General features: G+C 37.0%; 1 protein-coding gene, 1 non-coding gene and 1 pseudogene across 3 annotated transcripts; 2 read left to right on the forward strand and 1 right to left on the reverse strand.

Moving 5' to 3' along the window:
• The first annotated feature begins 7,961 nt into the window (after positions 1-7,961).
• Positions 7,962-11,788, forward strand: LOC127430931 (lysosomal membrane ascorbate-dependent ferrireductase CYB561A3-like; annotated as a pseudogene).
• A 438-nt stretch (positions 11,789-12,226) lies between these two features.
• trnaa-ugc (transfer RNA alanine (anticodon UGC)) lies at positions 12,227-12,298 on the reverse strand. Its single transcript has one exon. It is a non-coding gene; the product is annotated as a tRNA-Ala (tRNA).
• Positions 12,299-12,791: 493 nt separating this feature from the next.
• On the forward strand, positions 12,792-20,649 carry LOC127430743 (uncharacterized). 2 transcript variants are annotated; one of them, XM_051680764.1, is made up of 8 exons: positions 12,792-12,937; positions 13,926-14,124; positions 14,348-14,541; positions 14,673-14,843; positions 15,286-15,444; positions 15,583-15,717; positions 15,979-16,071; positions 18,335-20,649. In XM_051680764.1, the coding sequence occupies exons 1-8, from the start codon at positions 12,923-12,925 to the stop codon at positions 18,770-18,772; spliced, it is 1,404 nt and encodes a 467-aa protein (XP_051536724.1). In that variant the 5' UTR covers positions 12,792-12,922; the 3' UTR covers positions 18,773-20,649. The 2 variants fall into 2 exon arrangements, with proteins under 2 accessions (XP_051536724.1, XP_051536725.1); XM_051680765.1 differs by having other exon boundaries at positions 14,351-14,541.
• Positions 20,650-23,339: the final 2,690 nt, after the last annotated feature.

Below are 23,339 nucleotides of genomic sequence, written 5' to 3' on the forward strand. Positions count from 1 at the left end.
GGTATCCTTGGAAAGCAAATGCAACAAATCTAGTTTCCCACAACCTGGCACTGCAACGTCTTGACATCTTCGTGGCCATTGTGATACCTCCTGTTGCTCCAAAAGTAATCTCACCATTCTACTCTAACCGCAAGACTGGTGGACGGACCTAAGCAGTGTCGACGATAAAGTAGGCATTGATCTGTTTATGCAGAGGCTGGCCTGTGTTGATGTAATACCTCACTATGACGTAATAGTGAGGAGGAAGTAGACAACGAGTCGTTTTGGCACATTGGTTTCAATAAAGCCTTTTTTTGGACTAACAAAGAAGTTTTTGGTTCTGAAATTTACAGTATGTTTTTATAGTGCTATGAACTCTTATATGTCAAGATATCATGGCAAGTTTGATTTTCTAATTCATGACCCCTTTAACTCCATTGGCCCAGCAGAGGTTGTAATTCCTTCACCAGCTGAGAAAGTTCAAGCTGCCACAGGTGCTGCTTGTCCAGTTTTACTCAGCAGTCACTGCATCTGTCCTCTGCTCTTCAATAACTGTCTGGTTTGGTTCAGCTACCAAGTCAGACATCAGAAGACTTTAAAGGATAGTCCAGACTGCTGAGCAGATTATTGGTTCTCACCTTCCCACCCTCCAAGAACTGTACACCTCTAGAGTGAGAAAAAGTGCTGGAAAAATCGCTTTGGACCCCATTCACCCAGCACACTACCTTTTTGAACTGTTGCCCTCTGGCCGGCACTACAGAGCTCTGAGCACCAGAACAGTCAGTCACAAGAACAGTTTCTTGCCTCAGGCCATTCTCCTTAAGAACAGTTAAAAGTGCCCCCAATACTCTCCATTGTGGCAATACAATCATGTGCATATTCAACTATTCATTCATATTTATATTCCATTTATATTTATTTGACATATCCTACCTCTTCTGCATAATTCATTAAATCACCTAGCACATAACTGAATATCTGTATATAACAAACAGTATTTGAAAAACATTATTGCCCTACTGTAGTTTCCTCTATATATTTATCTGTTGCATCTTATGTTTCATTCTTATTTCACTGTTTACGTATATATGTTTATATGTATATTTCAAATGTTTGTATGTATATGTTGTATATGTATATTTTTGTATTCTCTTTGTACTGGAAGCTTCTGTCACCATGACAAACTCCTTGTGCGTGTGTGCATACTTGGCAATAAAGCTCATTCTGGTTCTGATTCTGATCCATACCCTGAGGAGACACAGATGTTACCACGCAAACAGACTTAAGTAAATTAACATGGCAGACCTGCACATTCTTCTTACGATCAGGATTGTGTACCATGCAATTCTGATCAGAGAGACATTTTGCAGTTGTATATGGTCCAGCAAACCTTGCTTAAAAGGGACTGTTGACTAACAGCAACATTGCCAACATTTGATCCCCTGGCTTAAAATTCCATGACTCCATTTTCTTATTTAATACCCTCATCATTTTACACTGTATCCTCTTTAGCGACTTCTGAGCTGCAACTAAGGATGTCAATTTTCAGATATTTTCATGGAAATTAACGGTCCATTAATCGATTAATCTTTAATGTTAATATCGCAAAATGCATGTGGAGGACCCCAAATAACATGTGCATATAGCCTACTGTTTAAATATAATTTAAATTAATACACTTAAGACATGCAAGCATTGGCATTTTCCTCTTAAAGTCTTCTTAGTTCAGTGTATTTAAATACATTTAGGCTATGTTTAGTATGAATTTGTGAATTGTTTAATTACTTTTAATGAATTACTGTTATAAATAACTTATATCCTAAGATACTTAAGATATATAACTTATATACATATTTGAGTTCATTAAAACTTCCCATTGTGGATCGTGGGATATTTCGGACCTTTGGACTTATTTTTTTATTATTATTAGAAATTAAGTCAAATCATAACATGCTGCATAAGCAGTACATAACACTGGCTACCGCTTCTCTGATAATGGTGAGATGTCAGCTGAATAGGTCTTTCTTGCTTTCCTGGTGATTGCTGACGTAATTGTAGGTTGGGATGAAACAAGGGGCCTGTCCCGCAAGCATCCTCTAGCTACGCGTGACTGAATAGACAGCCTTATCAACGTCTGCTGTCATGATTACAGAATGCATTTGTCCTGAAATTAATTAATCGATGATTGATAAGCTTAATCGTTCAAATTATTAACTACAATTAATCGATTTTCGATTAATCATTAACATCCCTAACTGCAACAAAAGCTTGATAGAGACAATCTGAATCTACCAATGTAATAAAGCACATTATTCCACTCATCAGCAAAGACAGCAATAGATCCCCGAACCGTGTGTGTGGGTGTGTGGGTGGGTGGGTTTGGGCATTTTTTTTAGGTTACAAACTGGTAATTACAAGGGTATTATGCTATAGATATGGTTTATGAGGACATTTCTAGTGTCCTCATAATTCAAATCGCTTAAAAAACATACTAAACTATGTTTGTTTGAAAATGTAAAAACGCAGAAATTTCTTTTGTGAGGGTTAGGTTTAGGGGTAGGGTTAGGTTTAGGAGATAGAATCTATAGTTCGTACAGTATAAAAATCATTATGTCTATGGAGAGTCCTCATAAGGATAGCTGCATCAGCATGTGTGTTTGTGTGTGTGTGTGTGTGTGTGTGTGTGCCTGGTTGAAAAATGTGTGTCTAAAGAGAGAGCGAGAGCCAGAGGGAAAAAGGCACCTCCTTTTATGCTCACACCTATACAGGTGTAGGCAATGAGGCAATTCATAACCCTTCCCATCATCTTCTTCAGCACTGGTACTGCCACTACTATCCAACAGAATCACAGGTGGTCATAACAAATGATAAATTAATTGATTCTATATAATTTTACTTTGAAAATACACACATCTTTAAAAGAATGCACTGAATATTCAATGTTAAAATACTTTCTCCTATCGCAGAATAAAGGATTAGTTCACCCAAAAATGTTACTTCTCTCATCATTTACTCACCCTCATGCCATCTCAGATGTGTATGAATTTTTTTCATCTGCTGAACTCAAATGGGAAAATATTTTAGAAGAATTTCTCAGCTGTTTTGGCCCATACAATGCATTTTTCCAAAAATCACATTCCAGTTTATCAGCATAAAAGTAATCCATAAGACTCCAGTGGTCAATGACTTCAAAAGTGATAGGTGTGGGTAAGAAACAGATCACTTTCACATTCTTCTTCTTGTGTTTTTGGTGATTCACATTCTTCATGCATACCTCCCCCTACTGGGCAGGGTGAAGAATTTCTAGCAAAAAAATAATCTTAAATATTGATCTGTTTCTCACCCACACCTATCATATTGCTTCTGAAGATATGGAGAATCTATAAAATTGTCTCTAAATGCATACATATTTGGACTACTACTTTTAATGGACATTGTATGCTAAAGCCTCGCAATGACAAAAAGATGAGAGCTTGCTTTAATGGGCATGTGTGTCTTTATTAGGCTACATGATTGTGTCTGTAACTCTCATTTTGATTTTGCATGTCAGATGTGTACTCCTGATGTAAATTAAGGAATTACTCTCACTGTAACATTTCTATCATAATACAGTGGTGAAATATCAAAGTTGGAGATTACCCCTTTCTAATGATGTAGCTATATTTTGTCATGATTAAATAAGAACTGTATGGAGAATAACATGCAGTGACTGTAAACAATTCTCATCACGACTCGCGCAGCAGCCTTTGGCAATCTTTTCATGAGAAGGGATAATTCAGTAAATATTCCCAGCTTGGGGCTCCAGGCAATTGCCTGCCTTGCCTGTCCCGTAGGCCCACCTCTGCAGTCAGCATAAACATCATTGATACGACTTCAGCAGTTAAATTAAATTCTAAAGCGACATGATCACTTTTGGTGCGAAAAAAGCTAAATTTGTTTGTACTTTCTAACTCTAAATCATCACTTCCAGTAAGAGGGTGGAGATCACGTGGTCTCTCGTGTGACGTATTCGCGTTGCCATGATACGAATGTAATCTCATGTTCTACACTCAGTTGAGACATCCAGCATGAGCACACAAACGCACCATTGTGAGTAAAGAAACAGATAAATACAGATCTAAACCAAAACAAACCATGATACTGTACAGCATACCGCCTTCTCACATGTAAACAGCGCTGCTCTTCCGACTGTGACTCACGTGCGTCAGTTCTCGCGTGTTTCAAATGCCAATGTGATTACATCACACGCGCGTACGCTTCTGACCGGAAGCATGATTTAGAGTTAAAAGAAGTGCTTAAATATTTATCTTTATCGCACCAAAAGCAATCGTGTCGCTTTAGAAGACATTAATTTAACCGCTGGCGGCGTATGGATGACATTTATGCTGACTGTCTGTGATTTTTGGAGCTTCAAAAATCGGATCACCATTCACTTGCATATTAAGAACCTACTGAGCTAAGATATTTTTCTAATTTTCTTCAAATGTGTTCTGGTGAAGAGAGAAAGTCATACACTCCTGAAATATAATGAGGGTGAGTAAATAATGAGGAAATTTTCATTTTTGGGTGAACTATCCCTTTAACCTCAACTGACAGCATTTGTAGCGTAATGTTAATTACCACAGAATATTTTTTCAACTCGTCGTTTATTTAAAAATTGTGGTTATACAATGGAAGTTAATGGGGCCAGTTCATAAAACATACCACTTCTTGATATTCTTTAAGAGATCCTGCTCTGACAAATTTATGATTCCTATATGGTCAATTCAATATGCCCAGAAAACTGCCATGTGTCTTAATTTTGGAAAAATAGCAATGTAAATACATATGTCTTCATGACATCTACAACAGTGGTCTAAGGAAGCTTTTTGAAGAGTCAAATGAAGCTCAGTCAATCCCTGGTAAAACTCTTAATTACACCAGTTCGACTTTTCATTGAGGCGATCAGGCTGCAAAATTGCACTCCACACATTGCACATGGAGGCAAAGATGTGGAGCCAGTGTAGCCTCAACGTGGCTCCTTCTCAGCAGCTGTGAGTGAGCTGTGGAGCTTAAGTGTCCAGCTCTTATCTTTGTTTAACTTTTGCCATAGACTCTTGACTCCCTGTGTATGGCCGTATGATACTTGCCTTCTTTTATTATTAGAGCAACGGAAGCTTTAATATGCAAAGAGTTTTCTTGTCTGTTTTTGTTTTAAGAACTGAGTCCCGCTTCCTAATTACAATGATTGAATGTTAGATGTATCATTTATTACATTTTTTTGTTTTGTTATTAAGTGTTAGATACCTAAATCTCCTATACCAGGTTAATGTGCAGGCACAACTAAAAAGTAAGACATTCATAGGGTGATTTCTTGAAAATCACAGTGTAAACACCTACACTGTCCCATGAAAACGTGTAATTATTTGTACAAGATCGTACGTAATCTTAACATATCATACGACTTGGCATGTATGAAATGATATGTTTTTTACTCATTTTATATTTATTCATGCAATACAAATGACTGATGTATGTCATTAACCTGTAATACGCTTCCATCCTCCTAAACCCTGATTTTATTTTCTCTTCATTGGTACACAAAAGTAATTTTCCTATTAAAATCTTGGTTAGGTGTTAGAGTTTGAGTGAGGGGTTAAACTTTATGGTTAGGATTAGATTTGGGTTGGGGGTTAAACTAAAAAAAAAATTATAACATTGTTCATTGGTTCATTTATTTTATCTCTGGGACTTGAAGTTATGCATTTTTGTACGTTTTCTTACAATTTCACCATCTCGTAATAATCATGACGACTTGTCATGGCACCGAGTTGGTGAACACTGTGACTCTTTGACAATTTCAAAACAATACTTTGTTTGAGTGATCTGACATGTCAATTTCTGGCTCATCCAAAGGTGTAGGTTTGGGGAGGGTTTACTTGTTTGATCAACCAATGGCAGATGGAGGGCAGGACAAAAGGGGCAGTGGGATTTTTGCAGTTCCTTTGGTGCTGCTAGTTGTGCATACATTTTCCACTTCACCTTTAAAGAAATTTGGCCAGAAAATATGGCATATATATCGACAAACCCAACATTAAAATGTAATGGTTTCACCTAAAAGTCATTAATTAAATGGATAAGGACACAATACCAGAAAGCATTTTCTCTCCTCTCAAAAAGACATGAATTCACTTATGAAAAAAGCAGAATCTAACACCATGTGAGGTGGATTCAATTTCTCTGAATCTCATTCTCTCGCTCCTAATGGGTGTTTCCTGGAAAGAAAGGGATCGAAGGGATCACTAATCACCAGGAACTTCACATGAAACAGCTATTTACAGTAAAACATCAATAATACTAAAAATGGCTGAAACCTCTATGAATTCTTAATAACAACTAATTAAATGCCCACATAAGTTCCTTTTGACCTAGCAAACATAATTCAATTCAAGCGCAAGGGCTCATGGGTATTCCCCACAACTTTGGAGTTTAAGCCAAAGAAGTTTAAGGAACATAGATGTTTGAGTTAACCTGACTCGAAACTCACAGTTAGTTATTTGCTTTATGTAATGTCTCACTCTAAGTTCACCTTCTAATTGTTATTTTGTGCTGTACACATTTATGAAAATGTGGATGTTTCTGAGTAGTTGAAGTCATGTTGCAACTAGCTTGATAATGTAATGATGTCTCAATATGATGAACATTTCCAAAAGTCATTTGAAAGGCAATGATGTAAATACACACGAACTGTGACATTTTTAAAAGGCATTGGAAGCCTTATATATACACTGCCAGTTAAAAATTGGACACAATTTATATTTCTCATAATCTTAAAAACCTTTTGATCTTTAGGTCTATGATTGAATGCTGGAAATTACTTCTATAGACAAATTATTATTTAAATTTGTTATGGATCTTTTGGAATGGATAGTGAAATAAAAACAGCCAAAAACTGTCCGGCATACATGGGAACTACTGTACTAAATTACTACTTAAAAGCCTCTCAGGTTGACGCCTCCTGAAGTTGATTTGTTGAAAAAAAAAATATATATATATATATATAACTACATTATTCCCATACTTTGTGTTATTTCATAGCTTTGATAACTTTATGATGACCATTATTCAAACATGTAAAAGGAGCAATTATAAAGAATGAGTTGGATTGCCCAAACCTTGTTGAATAACCACTGATAATTCTCTCGCTGTTATGTGCCGTTATCTCTTTCTGTTCTTCAGGTCCGAAAGGTCTTTCAGACCATGTGACAGAATGAAGCGTGTATTGACATTTGCATGTCATAATGAATATTGTAGTGTCTGTATTCAAAGTATCCCAAAGCTCTGATGTACTTGATAACTTACCTGAATTGAGCATAGAAATTGCACCTGAAACTCTGCACACACAGAAGTAGGAATGTTGTTATTCTGCTCGTTTTGGAACACAATTTATATTGACTAAACACTAGATAGTTATAAAAAGTCTTTCTTGTCCTCTTCACACTTCTGCTGATAGAATGATGCAGAGCAAATTATTACCAGTTACCAATTGCTGGTGACCCTGAACAGAATAATAATTATGTTTGATTGAAATTTGATTCAACCACTTTTAAGAGCCATGGCTTTTAATAATGAACTTTTGAACATCGTATTTGATCAAAGAGTTATTGTTGCCTTTCAGTCTGTGATTGATGTGATGACATCACAAAAGAAAGAACGCCTTTTCATTTTAGCGGTAGCCTACCCTTTGCTTTGCGATCAAAGTCAAAAGTCACTCTTATACTTCAGGAAGAACAGTGAGAAAAGGGGGCATTGTGAAGACAAATGGCAGAGAAAAATGAACTGAAATAATCAAAGTATACACTCGAGTAATAGCTAGGAGGAAGTCAAAGAATGGAAGCCAGTCTATCTCACAGATGGAGGTCAGACCTCCATCACCGGTGGGCACTGATGGGGTCCCTTCCTATGACATATGTTTTCACTTTTTACAGTGGTGGTTGCATAACATGCAGTCCAAAGCCATTGCTGATTCAGGTTTGAAACAAAAGCGCTGCAAAGACATTTAGATTAACAAAAGGTCTTAAATAACTACTCTTTTATTTAATGCTTACAATGGCACTATTGCTAAATGTGGAAATGAAGTATTTCTTTGTCAAAGTTTGTGCTTGACAAAAGTTCTAACATATCTCTTCTGAAGTTGTGTAAACATATTTTCCACAAATTAAAAAAGGAATTGTCAGGAAATGCATAATGAGATAACAAGTAGTTTTTAAATAAACAGGCAGCTGTGCTCATCTTTAATGGATACCTGTTTCAAGCTGTGCACACAGTAATTAATAATCAAAATGAATAGCGAGTTATGAAAGCTGCTTGTTTGTGAAGCATAGATGTGAAGATGAAGACTTAGAAACTTGACATTTTTCTGACAGGTGTAGAATAACACCGGAGAACCATAATGGTACAGTAGTAGTATCAGATAGTAATACCATGGTACTTTAATATATAATATGGTGGTCATTACCATATGTATGCTTGATGATATTTACTGGGTACTTCAAGGTACTAAAAAGAATTCCATAGTGCATGTCAAAACAAACATGGTATTTTACCATGATACATGTCTAAAACATTGTTAGTGAAGAACCTCACTGAATATCTGCAAGTGTCTTTGCCTTCTTTAAAGGTGAAATGTGTGTAAATATCTGTATAGTGTCACTAAATAGAATTATTTTTTCAAATTGGTTTTCCAATCACTCCTTCAGTCTGCCATTTAGTAGAACAAACAGATAGTCCCGCCCCAAACTCATGCCATTGGTTGAGCCAGTGTTGCTGTTTGTGGCTGGTCGGAAACCTCAAACATATAGAGTAATGTTTTGATATCACCACAGTGCCAGAGTAAACACTTGTCAGGGAACCTACAAATACCTTAAAGTTTTCTCTGCAAATTCTTGGATTTAAAAAATGACTATTTTAACAATGAAAAATTACAGACTTCACCTTTGACTCTGTATTTAACAATTTTGTGACCAAGTCTTCTTTTTTTCTCTCCCTCTTTGTAATGATGTCTCTGTCATTCTCAATTTTCTTATAGTCATAGTCCTATACCGAATTCCTCTCACCTGGAGCAGGTGGTGGTGTAAGATGGCCCATGCAGGGCTGATGTTTGTTGCAATGGTGCTCGCCATGCTTGGCGTGTGTGCTGTCTTTCACCGTGCCTACAACATCCCTCACCTGTATTCCCTTCACAGCTGGACTGGAATCTCCACAGTGGCCCTGTTCACTTGGCAGGTACTACATATGGGCTACCCAGTGTACTGTATATGAACCTCATGACTAACATGTCACACAATTTTCATTGCTCCATGCTTGTTAGCTCCTTATATGTATGGACTTCTACTCCATCAAATTCCATAAGAATGGTGCTTGACATCATCTCCCTGTGCTTTTTCTTATGACTTGATAGTGGTTTGTAGGTCTAGGGGCCTTCTTATTGCCCTAGACCCCTTTGGCAGTTAGAGCCCTTGTGAAACCGATCGACATCTCAATTGGCATGGCCATCTTCATTCTGAGTCTCATCTCCAGCCTGTTGGGAATCGATGAGAAACTACTCCTGACAATGTGAGTGACTCTGCAATCCTAATACCACATTAAAGGCATTTTCAACCTACACTTTACCCTGTTAAAGGAATATTACGGGTTCAGTAAAAGTTCAGTTCAATCTACAGCATTTGTGGCATAATGTTGAACACCCCCCAAAAATTTATTTCGACTCATCCCTACTTTTCTTTAAAAAAAAAAGCAAAAATCTAGGTTACAGTGAGGCCAGTTGGGGGGGGGGGGGGGTTGGGGGCAGTATTTGGAGGGTTTAAGGGGAGAAATGTGAAGCTAATAATTTTATAAAAGTGCTGACATTAATTCTTCTTTTAAAACGTATGGATTATTTGAGCTGTAAATAGTTGTTTTTACAGTCGTTTTAGGGTTTATGGCATTACGTCATCATGGCAACTAAGTTGGGCAGATACTGTTTGAAATGCATTTACACAATTAATTACCGATAGCAACAAGACTCTTATTACAGTGAAATCATAATTATTAGCGTACAACGGGGCTAAAGGCTCCGTGGAGTAAAAGGCTCCATTGGTTTTATTTTCTCCCAAAACACTAAATAGCAACAAAAACTACCACAGCACTTTCCTAAACACCTGTTTGTCACTATGCACTGCAAAATATTTCTGATCCATGAGATCATTGCATGTAATGTCTAAAGTTTGATTTTGAGGCAATTTAATCTAATTTGTAATATTTTTTAAAATTTTGCAAATATATGTAGCTAATGAAAATCCCTGAGATTAAAACATTTATTTTGAGACAAATACTTATTTATCATTTTCAGTTTTGTTTAAGGTCATTAAATCACAAATTGTTCAAAAACTGTCCAATAAGTGAAAGGATAGTCTTTGAGGTGAAAAGTAATTTAAATTGGACGTGGCCCCTTTAAGAACCAGAGTTTTGCAACACCTTCTTTCCAGCACTCTCTCATGTTAGAGATGTGAGAGCATACATTGTACAAGAGAGCTCCTGGTTTTGTTCATCTTTTGAGAATTATTTGGGATGCATATGGATTGCATGTGTGGAGTTTGACCACGTTTGGTGCACATGTGAGGACTCTATCATATTTCATTTTCATATTTAATTTTCACATTTAACTTTTGTATTTCATTGTACCTTATTTCATTTGTTTTATTTTCTTTATTCTTTTTTTTTTTTTTTTTTTTAAATACAATATGGCCCCATCGACCGTTTTTTCTTCTTCTTCTTCTTTTTTTACAGCATCATATTAAACCCCCAAAATATATATTTTTTATCCCGTGTTGTTTATTCATAGCCCACTGTTTACATATAGAATACTTGAGATGTAATAAAATGTGTTTGAAATGAACAGGAAATGGTTAAATTTTTTCTGAAGTGATTATGTTGAGTAAGCATCATCTACATTTTTTACTATAAAAAAAAGCATTTTGCTGTCTCGAAAATATTTGCATTAGTTGACAAATTTTGCACTATAACTATTGCCCCTATATCTACATGATTTCACGTTAAACCCCCCTAGGGGCCTTTTACCCCAAGTGAGGGAGCCTTTTACCCCAAGTGGGGTAAAAGGCTCCCTCACCACCTTTTTTTAAAAACTGAATTTTAAAACAACCTTCCGTTACTATTTCCATTCACACAAATTATGTTGCTCCATCAATATTCAATAAAAATAAATAAATATATATATTTTTGAATCTTGATACATTTTGTGACCAGACAAAAGCAAAATTTGTTCAAGGGGTGTTTTTAGCCCCATTGTGCCCTATCATTGAATTGTTTCGAGTGTTTCATTAATGTCAGATCTGATTGTAGCTGTTCCTAATAATTTGTCTCTCTGTAGAAACAAGAGAAATGAAAGCAATACAAAACCACATAAAGCATTGCCTGTTGAAGCTCTTTTCGCAAACTCGTTAAGTAAATTTCGGAAACTGAAGAGAAAGTATTATTATTTATTTATTTGCCACTACAACCAAGATTACATTTCAGATTATACATAGATTAAGATATACCATACACTCCTCAATATATACAGTATACTAATATATATATATATATATATATATATATATATATATATATATATATATATATGATCAGATGATGAATTAATACAGAATTAGAATACAAATGGAAAAAAAAATAATTGTGGTGCTAGGCCAAACTTGAGCAGAGAGTGTCTGAATTTTTTTTGTTTCTCCCCCTCTTTTTAATTTGATTTGTAGCCTTTGCTGATGCAAGGTGAAGAGTGAAGTAAATAAGAAAAAGGAAGTAAGGTGCATGATATCACAAATTAACATGCAAAGCACTTTCTGACCCCTTCATTTTAATAAACAAAATTATGCACTGACGAGAGTTTGGTCTGTATTATTTGGAAATAAGATGACTGGTGTCTGTTCAATTATTATATGCTACGTTTATTATTATATGCTATGTTTATCTAGGCTTTAAATCCAAAACATTAATGAGCCCACTGAGTGTCCAATGAATGGACATGTTATAATGCTGGAGGAAGACCTCTTCTGGTTAGGAAGAGAATTGCAAAGAAAATTTTTTTTTTGTTTGCCCCTTTCTGCAGTTTCTTTTTACATTGCCGCTTTATGTTGTCTATTGTTATTTCGTATTATATTTTACATTCGTTGATGATAACTGTAAAAGCCTGATGAGTTCTGAAAAAAAAAATTGGAGATGCCGGGGATTGAACCCGGGGCCTCATACATGCAAAGCATGCGCTCTACCACTGAGCTACATCCCCTTATGGAATTAGTTTGCTAACAACTTATTAAAACTATCTCAAAGAGAAAAGTAGTTCAATTTCATGGACTAAAACGAAACAAATCACTGTTTTAATTTAAGAAATAGGTCCTGTCTTTCCATACACTAAACCATGACAAAATGTTATGCTTCTCACATAGCAAAACACTCTCTTTAATAACTAAATCGTTAGAAGCCACCTCCATTATTACATTTAAAAATAGAAATAATTTTATAAATAGTACAAGAGTGAGAAATAATATACATATGATAATTACGTATCTAACGATAATTAAAACGGAAGCCTTTTAATAAATAAAAGAAAAGCTCTATTGCGGTTGACGAGGCGTCAACTTCCTTTACTCAGCGATTACAGCGGTGATTGGTTTACAATTCCACCATACATATGGATGGCCAATGAGGTTCATTTAAGTAGAATTCTAACAACGACGAATCGTCATCGCGTTCATCAGTGTTTATGTGGCTAGAAACGTGCAAGTGAATGAATGTGTGTACGCAGAAATGACGAACCGCACACAACCGCTCTGATATGGGATTTTGGGTAGGCTAAAGACTACCACCGGACAACTGATTTTAAAGCGGATCTCTGTATCATATCAGAAGCATGTCAGCTTTTGTGGTGAGTGACAGTTTAAACGGAAAATACTGTGAATTTTGCGTTAGCGTGCTAAAGTTGTTAGCTTGATAAACCGCAAAAGCTGCATTGAGGTTTTTTTTTTTTTTTTTTTACTTTTTAGACCAATGTGTTTAAGTGCAATAGCCAATATTTATGTTATTAACCCTTATGTGATCAGATAATAACTCCTTAGTATTTTATTGAGATTCATTGAGCTACAGGCCCTATAAAATATAGGCTAGACATACTTGCAAAGTGAAGCGTTATGTCTCAGCATCTGTAATTCATTTGCATTCATATTCATGAATAATAGAATGCTGTCTGCAGACAAGAGCTTTTTGGACGATTTGGCATTTGTTAATGATTTTCCTAATTGTTAAACAAGTTTCATTGATTTTCTGTGGCATTACTTGTGTTTACCACTAGGGGCTCTAAAATATACAGATTAAAAGAAAATCTTAAGGTGTAAAACATCTGCAGTTCACTTAAATTATGAGTTAACACATTCTGCAGCTGATTCAAGTTGAAATTAATAATTATGACTACATACATTATTTTAATTATCTTTGTAGTTTACAAAAACTTAATTTTATCATCAGTAAAATGTCTGGATTACATCTGGTAAAAATAACATTTGTGTTTGTATTCATGCGCATAAGCATGTGTTTAAATGTGTGCCAGCCCGAGGAGGTAGGCTCCCCCATCTTAAACTTGTTTTCTCCTTAGGTTTCTTCCTCATCTATGGAAATTTACTTTCCACTGTCACCTTTGCTTTGCCCACTGGGGTGTTTTTAAGACACTTTTCTTTGTAAAGCTGCTTAGGAACAATATGTGTTGTGAACATCTATACTAATAAATCTAATTTAAGTTGAAATAATATGTAAATGAGTAATGGTAGAAACTGTCGACACCATAGTGATTGACATCTTAATCAGCTAACTTTTAGAGATGCATGCACAACATGTGGCTTTCTTTTCTGCTGTTTTCCTAGGCCCATCCCTCGGTTCGTATCAGGGGAACAGAAAATACATACACACCTGTGCTGTGTCAGGATGAGAAGTGTGCAGGGCAGGAGAAAGGAGTGCACATGCACTGCCCACTGTGTTCTGTTGCAGAGGCTTACCAAGACCCTGTCATCCTGCGAGCTCACTTCCGCATCAAACATGTGGACAAAGGCATAGACTTTGCAGGTGATAAACATTGAGGCTATAAAATCATTACGTATAGTGACTTATAGAGGCTATATATAAACAACTGCTTTTGTCTCACAATGTGTATCTAGATGCAAGTAATAGTATAGATTAGATTTAATAAAACATTAGTGATGCATGTTTGTTGATCTGTCCCATTTGAGGTGTTAGTCTTTGTAATACAGTTTTTTTTTTTTTTTTTTTTTTTTTTTTTTTTTTTTAGCAGGCTTGAAGGTGCTTCGATGCTGTAACCATTGTGAAATTGTGGGCACTATTAAAGGAGAAAAAAGGTTTAAGGGTGCTCATTGGCACTGTTACCGCTGCAGAAATGGTTTCAACAGGAGGGACGAAGCCATCAAACACTATAAGACGCACTTTCGAAATCCCCACACCACATTTCAAATACAAGTCACACAGGTAAAGGTGTATAACATGGGGTTTTCACAGGTTAGATGCCTGCCAGCTGATCCTTGTTCACAGATTGATACTGCCATTCCATTCAATAACAAATGCATAATACTCTTAATTTTGCTTATGTGCTCTTTCAGAATGTGAATTGTCGACAGTATTATGGAGAGAGTTCAGAGGCTCATGCTAAAGCATATGAAGGACTGGCAGTGAGTTTTGGACCAGGTGGAGACGACACTAGCATTGGATCAATCTTAACCCAGCCCATCCTGACCGCTGGTTCTGAAACCCTATTGACTGTGGAGCCAAAGGTAGACAAACTCAAACACTAACAATAGCATTTCAAAGCTTCAGTAAAATGGCTAGTTCCCCCATGATGTATGAAAATTCTGTCATCTTTTACTCAACCTCATGCTATTCCAAAGCCATATGCCTTTTTTTGTTTTTCCTCTACTCTTGAATAAAAAAGGATATGTTAGCTTCAATCACCATTCACATTTATTGCATCCTTTTTCCATACAGTGAAAGTGAATGGTGGTTGAGGCTAAAATTCCACCCAATATCTCCTTTTGTGTTCCATTAAAGAAAGGAAGTCATATGGGTTTGCAGCAACATGAGGGTAAACAAATGATGACAGAATTTTCTTTTTTTGAGTGAACTGTCCTTTCAATGCATATTCATCAGAGAGCATAAGTTAATACTGAGCATCTTTGACGTTGAAATAGTGTTGAAAACTTCATTGTGTTTTTGAAGGAAGATGGTGAGAGAAATGGAATCCCATTGGGTGCTGAGGAGGAGGTGGGGTCTTCCCAGCATCCATCTGATGGGACACAGACTCTAGTCCTTATGGACCCTGATGGACAGGGAAGCAGTGTGATCTATGACACATCCGCTGGTATTCTCACTGAACAGGTATCGTCATTGTGAACCTTTTTTCCTGAACTTAGACAATAGAAAATGGCACTTTGATTTGTCCATTCATCTGTCATTGTTGGTGCTTTTTAAGAAGTGTCAAGGGTCTTGCTAAAATCTTTGTCTGTGTGATTTCAGGAGGCTGAGGGTTTTGAACAGGCTTTGCTACAGAAACGACTCCTGGAACTCCACCAACAGATTGACACACTACGCCAAGAGAAGGAGACTATGGAGAAGACACTACAGACTGAAATAAAACAGCTTAAAGAGCAGGTATGCCTTTGAGAGTAAGTTGACAAATATCTTGATTACATTTTTGTATGAACTCTTTTTAACTGTTTTGAAACAAAAGAAGTAATAGCTTGCACAAAATGAAAATTCTGATGTTCTGTCATGAAATGAATACAGGATTTGCATTTTTGGGTGAATTATTCCTTAATTTTCTTCAGTAAGGCTTGATATGGCTGTTGAAGAAGTGTATGTCTGATGCATGTTTTTGAGAACTTCTATTGTTTCTCCTCTCATTGTTATAAGGTTGCAAGCCTGGTTCAGTCTAATGTAAGGATGTTTGAGGAACTGCAAGCATATCAATGTCCAGACCACAGCCAGCAAAAGTTGGTCAAACTCGTAAGTGTTCTGAATGTATATGCGCTCTTTAGAATAGTAGAGGTAGATTAAGTGCTAATTAGAAATGTATTAACACAGTCCAGTCACCATTGTGCCATTGAATAAAGGCATTTGGGTATGACATTCATAGGATTTTGGTCTTGCTGCACTAGATCTACACTTCTTCTGCAGAGCGGGTACGGAGACTTGCTACTGCTAGAACATTCACAGACATGCTGAGTTAAGCATGTGGACATACTGCTGCTTCTGCACAATTAGACAAAACACATGACAGGCTGCATCAAGCATGTAGGACATGCTGCTGCACAATTAGACATATATACTATCCCACAATAAAGCATGAAAGCTGCACAAACGTATAGCACAAAGCAAGCAGACATACTGCCAAAACCTGTGTACTGCTTCTGCTCCGAAGAGCCATGTGCACGGTGTTTGCTAGTTATGTGTGCCTTGGCCAGCTTGGTTGAGTTGCTTAAACAGCTAGTGACCTGACACAAAGCTGGAATCAAGACTAGCAAACAACTTTTTTGGCAGAGGGTGTTTCACATGCCAACTCTTTTGCCGAGATCTCTCTCTCTCTTTAGTCAGAGGTATGACACTTGCCATTTAAGAATGGTGAAGGGGTGACAGACATACCAACTCACCACAACTCTCTCTCTCTCTCTCTGATTCCCTGTCACGTGGAGCTCTCGAAATAACAGGAGAACTGTGTGAACATACAAATTGTAATAGAGTGATTTAGGATGTGATTCATGGAGTAACTTTACCTTGTGAAAGTGTGTTTGTGTGTGTTTATCCCCTCAAGGCTTGCTGTTAAATGTGTATGTCCATATGTAGCTTTCAGTGAGTAAAGAAATTCCATTCAATAAAACAGACTGTTGTGTCTCCGCTCTGAGCGATCGCAAATGAAAACACTCAGATCAGCTTGACGTCTTTTCAGTTCTTCAGTAAAAAGAGCAGCTCTTATCAGCACGATTTTTTCTGGTCTTCCTCCGCTTGCCCTGCGATTATGTTTATAAAGCTCACACCTGAAAATCACTGGAAAAATCGGCTAGTGTGACACTGGCTTAATGTGTACCTGGATCAGAAAGCCTAGAACTTATTTAAATAGTGACTTAGCCTTGCTATGTGTGGATTTATTTAAACTAATGGTCTAAGATATCGATGTGTGCAAGGCCAGATTTGGCTAAGGCCTACCTTGTTAAAGACACGCTTCTATGTGTCATGGCCAAAAGCAGACCTAACTGTCCAAGCTGATAGAATGAATGAATTAATGAATGTTACATTTGTAAAGCACTTTCTTGACACTACACTCAGAGCACTTTACATTATGACCAGGGGACTCTCCTCAACCACCACCAGTGTGCAGCATCCACCTGGATGAAGCGACGGCAGCCATAGTGTGCCAGTACGCTCACCACACACCAGCTGTTGGTGGAGAGGAGAGAATAGAGAGATAGAGCCAATTTGTGGATGGGGATTATTAGAAGGCCATGAATGATTAGGGCCAATGGGGGAATTTGTTCAGGACACCAGGGTTACACCCCTACTCTTTACAAGAAGAAAACTCTTTTAACCATCTGAGCAAAAATAATTTTCAGAGATAAAACTTTTGCAGTGTGCTGCAATTTAAATGTTAGAAAAAGAGTAAACGTCTTGATTGGCTACCAGATTACATGTCAAAGGACCTATCAGCTTGCACCATGCGAGCCGATTGGCTTAACATATCACATGTGAGCGAGCCGATTGGTGAACATATAAGTTCAAAGAACCTTTGTAGTGTTTGTGCCATGTAGAGTTTCATGCCTGAACTTCAATCACTTTTTAGTATGCCCCTGCACCTTAGCAATTTGTATGTATATTTGCTAAGTATGTCTCTCTGTGACTAATGATATACCACGCATACTAATTAGGGGAGTAATATTCTGCCCTGCAAAGGCAAAATGCTGTAAATTCTGTACACATTGTCAAAATTGAATTATCTGGTACAGAAATCCAGTCTCTTAGACTGATCTTTCCTGTGACAGATGGGTTTGGCTTAATTTTGCTCAGATTTAGAGAAAATTTATTGAATATTTTATAATCCACATTTCGTTTGACAATTGAAAATCTCTGAAGCCATTTTTCTTAGTCTCAGTGTTGGCATAGTTACTACGTTTGGCTTTGTAGGGCTGAATTGTTGCATAATTCATGTTGACTTTTTTGAAAAATGGAAAGCAGCAAGCTTACTGGATTACTTTTGTTCTTTCTTTTACATTGTTAGATGGAGAGTCTTGAAGCTCAGCATAAAGAATTGCTGCAGGTGCAGCTAGCCTCACTCAGGAGAGAGCTCCTCACTGGTGCATACAACATGCCAATCAATGGCCACAAGGGGACACTGGAGCTCAGTGTAGATCCAGAGGAAACACAAGCTGAAGCAATCAGTGGCACTTTAACAGGACTGGAAGATATGGATGTTCAACTACAAACTGAGCAGCATGAGGCGTTAAAATCTTCAGAGATGGGATTAGAGCCAGCTGATTCAGTGCCCCGTTTGGAGAGCCCTAGCTTGGACATAGATTTGCCAAACACTGGCTTAACCACATCCAAGGTTTTAGAGGATAAACAGCAAGTGACATTGGCGTTTATGTCACCTAAGAAACGCAGCTCAGTGGATGACTCCGAAGAGACCGTAGAAACCAAAGTACAGAGAGTCTGTTAAGAGTCACTTTACATTACAAATACGCCATTCCTTTTCCACTATTAGGAATTGTGGTTACCTTGGCCACACAATTGCTGGCCAAAAATTATATACGTATAGTGATCTGTCCATATTCTATCCCTGGTGAAATACACTTGAACAGTTTTATCTGTTTTTAGAGATACAGGTATTTGATTTTGCCTTACTAGTAGTGGGCAAAAAAACAAAAAAAAAACAAAACAAATCATGAGTGATTGTTATTTTTCTATGATCCAAAATGTTCGACAGAAAATGTATTGTACATATTTATATGTAAACTACTGTATGTACTCAAGCAGAGCTGGACATTTTGATTCACAGGTTGTAACCATGCATACATGTTGTGGTGATGTGTGCGTGGCCGAGCGACGTCTGTGGAGAGCAAGGATGGGAGAGGAAGAACGGTAAGGATTGAAATTATGTCTAACAGCTGTTGTGTTACAGTGAGAGCTGGAGCGGGATAAGAGGGCAGTCCAGACTGCCGGAAGGAGAGAGAGAGAGAGAGAGAGACGCATGCAGCAGAGTGATTGTGTGTGTGCATTGTTGCTAAAAAGCAAAGACCTTTGTGTGTAGACTGAAAAGTGTGGAAAATAAAAGCTTACGAAGATTGATCCGGCTCCCGCTTCCTCCTTCACGAAGAGAGTTAAAGAACCTGTCACAATGGTGCTGAAACCCGGGATTAGGAGGAAGAAAACACCATCATGGAGTCTTCACCGCTGGCTGAACTGTTCAAGACCCTCACCAGCATCCACCAAACACAAAGGGTTTTGCTTTTCATTAACAATGCACACACAATCACTCTGCTGCATGCATCTCTCTGTCTCTCCCCTTCCAGCCATCTGGACTGCCCTCTTATCCCTCTCCAGCTCTCACTGTAACACAACAGCTGTTAGAGATAATTTCCTACACGTGTCCTTACTGTTCTTCCTCTCCCGGCCTCACTCTCCACAGGCGTCACTTGCCCACGCCCACATCTCCACACATGTTTTATATACTAAATGTTGCTGTTTTATGCTACATTGTCTTCTCAAATGTGCTCTGATGCTCTTATGATTCAAAGGATGTTTATATTGGATTGTCTAAGGGTGACATTAGCCGAAAAGAAAACTCAATTTGATGAAAGATTACAGAGATTGACCTTTGAACAAGACCAGGAACGAGAATTAAAAAAGTAGAAAGGGTCAATTTTGATTTCATGTAAGGGTGACATAAATGGTTAGTCAGGAACTATAGATCTACAGTAAATGGTAGTCCTGTTTTAAATCCTATTTCAACTCTTATGGTCTTTTTACACTTGAAATTGTTAACCCCGGGTAATCAGAATCCTTGATTATCCTGTTCCATGTTTCACACCGTTCATACTTTATCCTTGGTTAATAATCAGGTGAGGTCTTTGCCATGGTGGTAGGGTGTATTTGATGACGTAATCTGGACAAAGAAGCTACTTGATGTGGACAAATGTAAATGTGCTGTGTTCTGACCAGGTGATAGCATGTTAATGCCAAGTGTAAACGGGGCCTATATCCCATGCAAGAAAGGCTTCACTGAGCTGTGTTAAATACCCTTTTGCAAAACGTTTTAGCTAAATTACTAATCACTTCAGATCAGTGACATGACGTCTGTTTAGAACTTCATTGACACATGTAATTTACGTGAGGTCTGCGTCTTGATTTCGTATAAACGTTATTGGAATAAATGGTAGAATGTTTAAAAAAAAAATCACGATGTTGAGTGATACGTTCAGTGAGACAAGTGACTGATGCAGTCATATTTTTGGAACTTTTCATTGGAACTAGTGTAATTATCCGTTCACTGACATGAAAATAAAAACTGAAATGATTGGAAAAAATGGAAACTAATCTAAAATGCTTTTTCATAACTCCAAAACTAACTAAAATAAAATATATATATTTTTAAATGTATATTTTTATACACAGTAGGGTGAATACGGGCAAGTAGGACACTTTTGGAAATAATACTTTTTTAGCACTTTTAATTATGATCCAAATGCCACATAACCTGACATTATACCTTCATAGAAAGCTTAGGATGTTTCCTACATTAGTCAAAACAAAAGTTAAGAAATGCACAATACTGGGAAGAACCACCTTTGGAGACCCTTTTTTAGATCCCAAATGTCTTTCAAGCAGTGTTGGTAAAGTGGGACAGAGGAAAAATTATTTTATAGAAAATATCTACATTATTTTTTAATTCTCTTTCACATAAGTCATCATATGTAACATATTAAGTCAACTTTTAGTTTGTCACTTTAAAAAGATCTGTCAAGTTTTTGTCATTTTCTTTACCATTGCTTTTCCCCACTGGTGGTTATGAAATTAGCTCTGCCACACATCCCGATGAAAAATCATACATTTAAAACTTCAAATGTCACAGCTGTCAGTAGGTGGCTCTCACAGACCCAACACTTACAGTGCAGTATTGATATATTACAGTATATATTAATATACAAGTATAAGTATTATATACATGTAGTATTTTAAAGATTCAGGTAGTGCAAATTAAATGCAAAATGTAGCTAAATTAGCTGCAGAAATAAAGGGCATCTTTTGGAGCACTTGCTTCTGTTTCACACATGACAATAAAAGACTGAGCACAAGCTGGCCCTTGAATAAATTTAATCAATGACAATAATGCCAATTGTGCATGTGCATGTGCATTTACTCTGTGATTGTGCATTGTAGGATTTAAATTTATCCAAATGGCTTGAGTGTTTGGACTATATTCATCAAAATTCGTTCAGATCCATTTAAGGATTCATTTAGTGACCATTTCTGGTGATTCCACCAGTTGATGTCTTGTGTGAAGAAGTTAGTCACTGAATAAACGATCAAAATAATTTTAATCCTTTAAAATTTGTATGTCTAAAGACCTACAAAGAGACTTTAGTAGAGGTTTTATGCATTACAACAACAAAGCAAATCTATAATTGACCTACAGTTTGTGAGCTTTTGAGCATGACTTCTATCAAAAGACAACAATAATAGTCTTATATTATTGAGTTTCAATAACATCCGTATGTTTTCATGTATAAAAAAGTGTCTACATATGTATTGAGTAAAATGCAAAAGTGTTCTGAGAATACAGCAGACCTATCTTTTTCCCTACAGTTTGTTGACTGCACACCAACATAGAGGTACAAAAAAAAATGGCTTTACATATTTGACACAGATCTTGTAATCTGCTTAAAACTGGCAAAAAGAACCAAACCATTACCTCACAAACATAAATGTAAAAAGCATAACTTGAAAACTCAGGTGCTGATATAAACTCAACTTACAATGTATGCTTAAAAGGATTGTCCTTTGTTGTGGTTTTTTCTGCAGTACATTTCACGTAATGCTGCCAATCAAGAATGATATGCAGATAAATAACTCTCGTTTGTGTGTTCCTCATCTCATTATAAATTTAGATCAACATCAATGCAAATAAAAAACATGGATAAATGAGCATTGTTGAAAGCAACTTTTTAGAAATGAACGGAGCCGTGCTGATAAGACTGTCTGATTATTGGATGGATGGTTGCTCAATCAGCCCAAAATAACAAAACGCAAAGAATGCTTTATACAAATCCACCATTTAGACTCGGTATGAGTTTAGCTTGGAAAGTGTGGGGGACTGAATCACAAATCACAATTTTTTATTTTTTTTTAAAAAAGAGTGCAGGGGACACGTCCCTCTGGCTGCTAAGCCCTTAACCAAAATGCGGAGACATTAGGGAAGAGGGCACAATGTATAGGCAGGAAGGCACATGAGGAGCAGGTGAAACTAATTAACATAACAAGGACTCAACAAGGGAGAGTGATGAGGGAAACAAGGAGGCACATGGCAGAACAAACATAAAGCCATGTGCTAACATACAAGACCAAACAGACACGAGTGCACGTGGCAATAAAAAACCAAACACAGCCATGTGCACTCACACAAGACTGACAGAAGAGCGCATGGCAAGAGAACCGAACCCGAAGCCATGCGCTCACAAAGATGAGACATGGAGCACGAGTGTCCTGATCCCAACTCTGAACAGAAACCGAACTAGGTTGAAGAGTCAGCATCTAGACATCATGCTCTGAACACAAAAACAGAAAATGGGTGTCAGGATCCTGTCACAACAACAAACATGACTGACAAAGTGAAGGATCCTGGCAGAAGGATGGTATTTGGAGTAAAATGCCCCCGTTGCAGGGGCCAAAGGCCCCCATTAAACACATTGTTTTTCTTATGAGAGGCAAATAGATTTGTTATGAAAAATGTTCAAAGTGGGCTTACATTGACTGATCCAACCACAATAGAGATTCATTTTTTTATAGAATACTTTAGATGTAATGAAATGCCAATTGTGTTTGAAATTAACTGGAACAATGGTGCACTGTTTTCTGAAGTAGTAATTTTGAATAAGCTTTCTCTTAATTTGTTACTCAAAAAAGTATCATGATGTCTTAAAATTATTTGCATCAGTTGACAAATTTTGCTCTATAAAATTGCCCCGATTTCTACACTATTTCACTATAAACTCCCTGGGGCTTTATAA

This window comes from Myxocyprinus asiaticus, chromosome 40 (genome assembly GCF_019703515.2).
Source record: "Myxocyprinus asiaticus isolate MX2 ecotype Aquarium Trade chromosome 40, UBuf_Myxa_2, whole genome shotgun sequence".
In the NCBI taxonomy this organism is placed as follows: domain Eukaryota; kingdom Metazoa; phylum Chordata; class Actinopteri; order Cypriniformes; family Catostomidae; genus Myxocyprinus; species Myxocyprinus asiaticus.

What these genes read in the sequence shown, in the direction of transcription:
- LOC127430743 (XM_051680764.1), top strand. An exon ending in CTGGTATTCTCACTGAACAG is followed by an intron (nt 15,445 to 15,582) that starts GTATCGTCATTG and finishes GTGTGATTTCAG; the next exon opens with GAGGCTGAGGGTTTTGAACA. An exon ending in TAAAACAGCTTAAAGAGCAG is followed by an intron (nt 15,718 to 15,978) that starts GTATGCCTTTGA and finishes CATTGTTATAAG; the next exon opens with GTTGCAAGCCTGGTTCAGTC.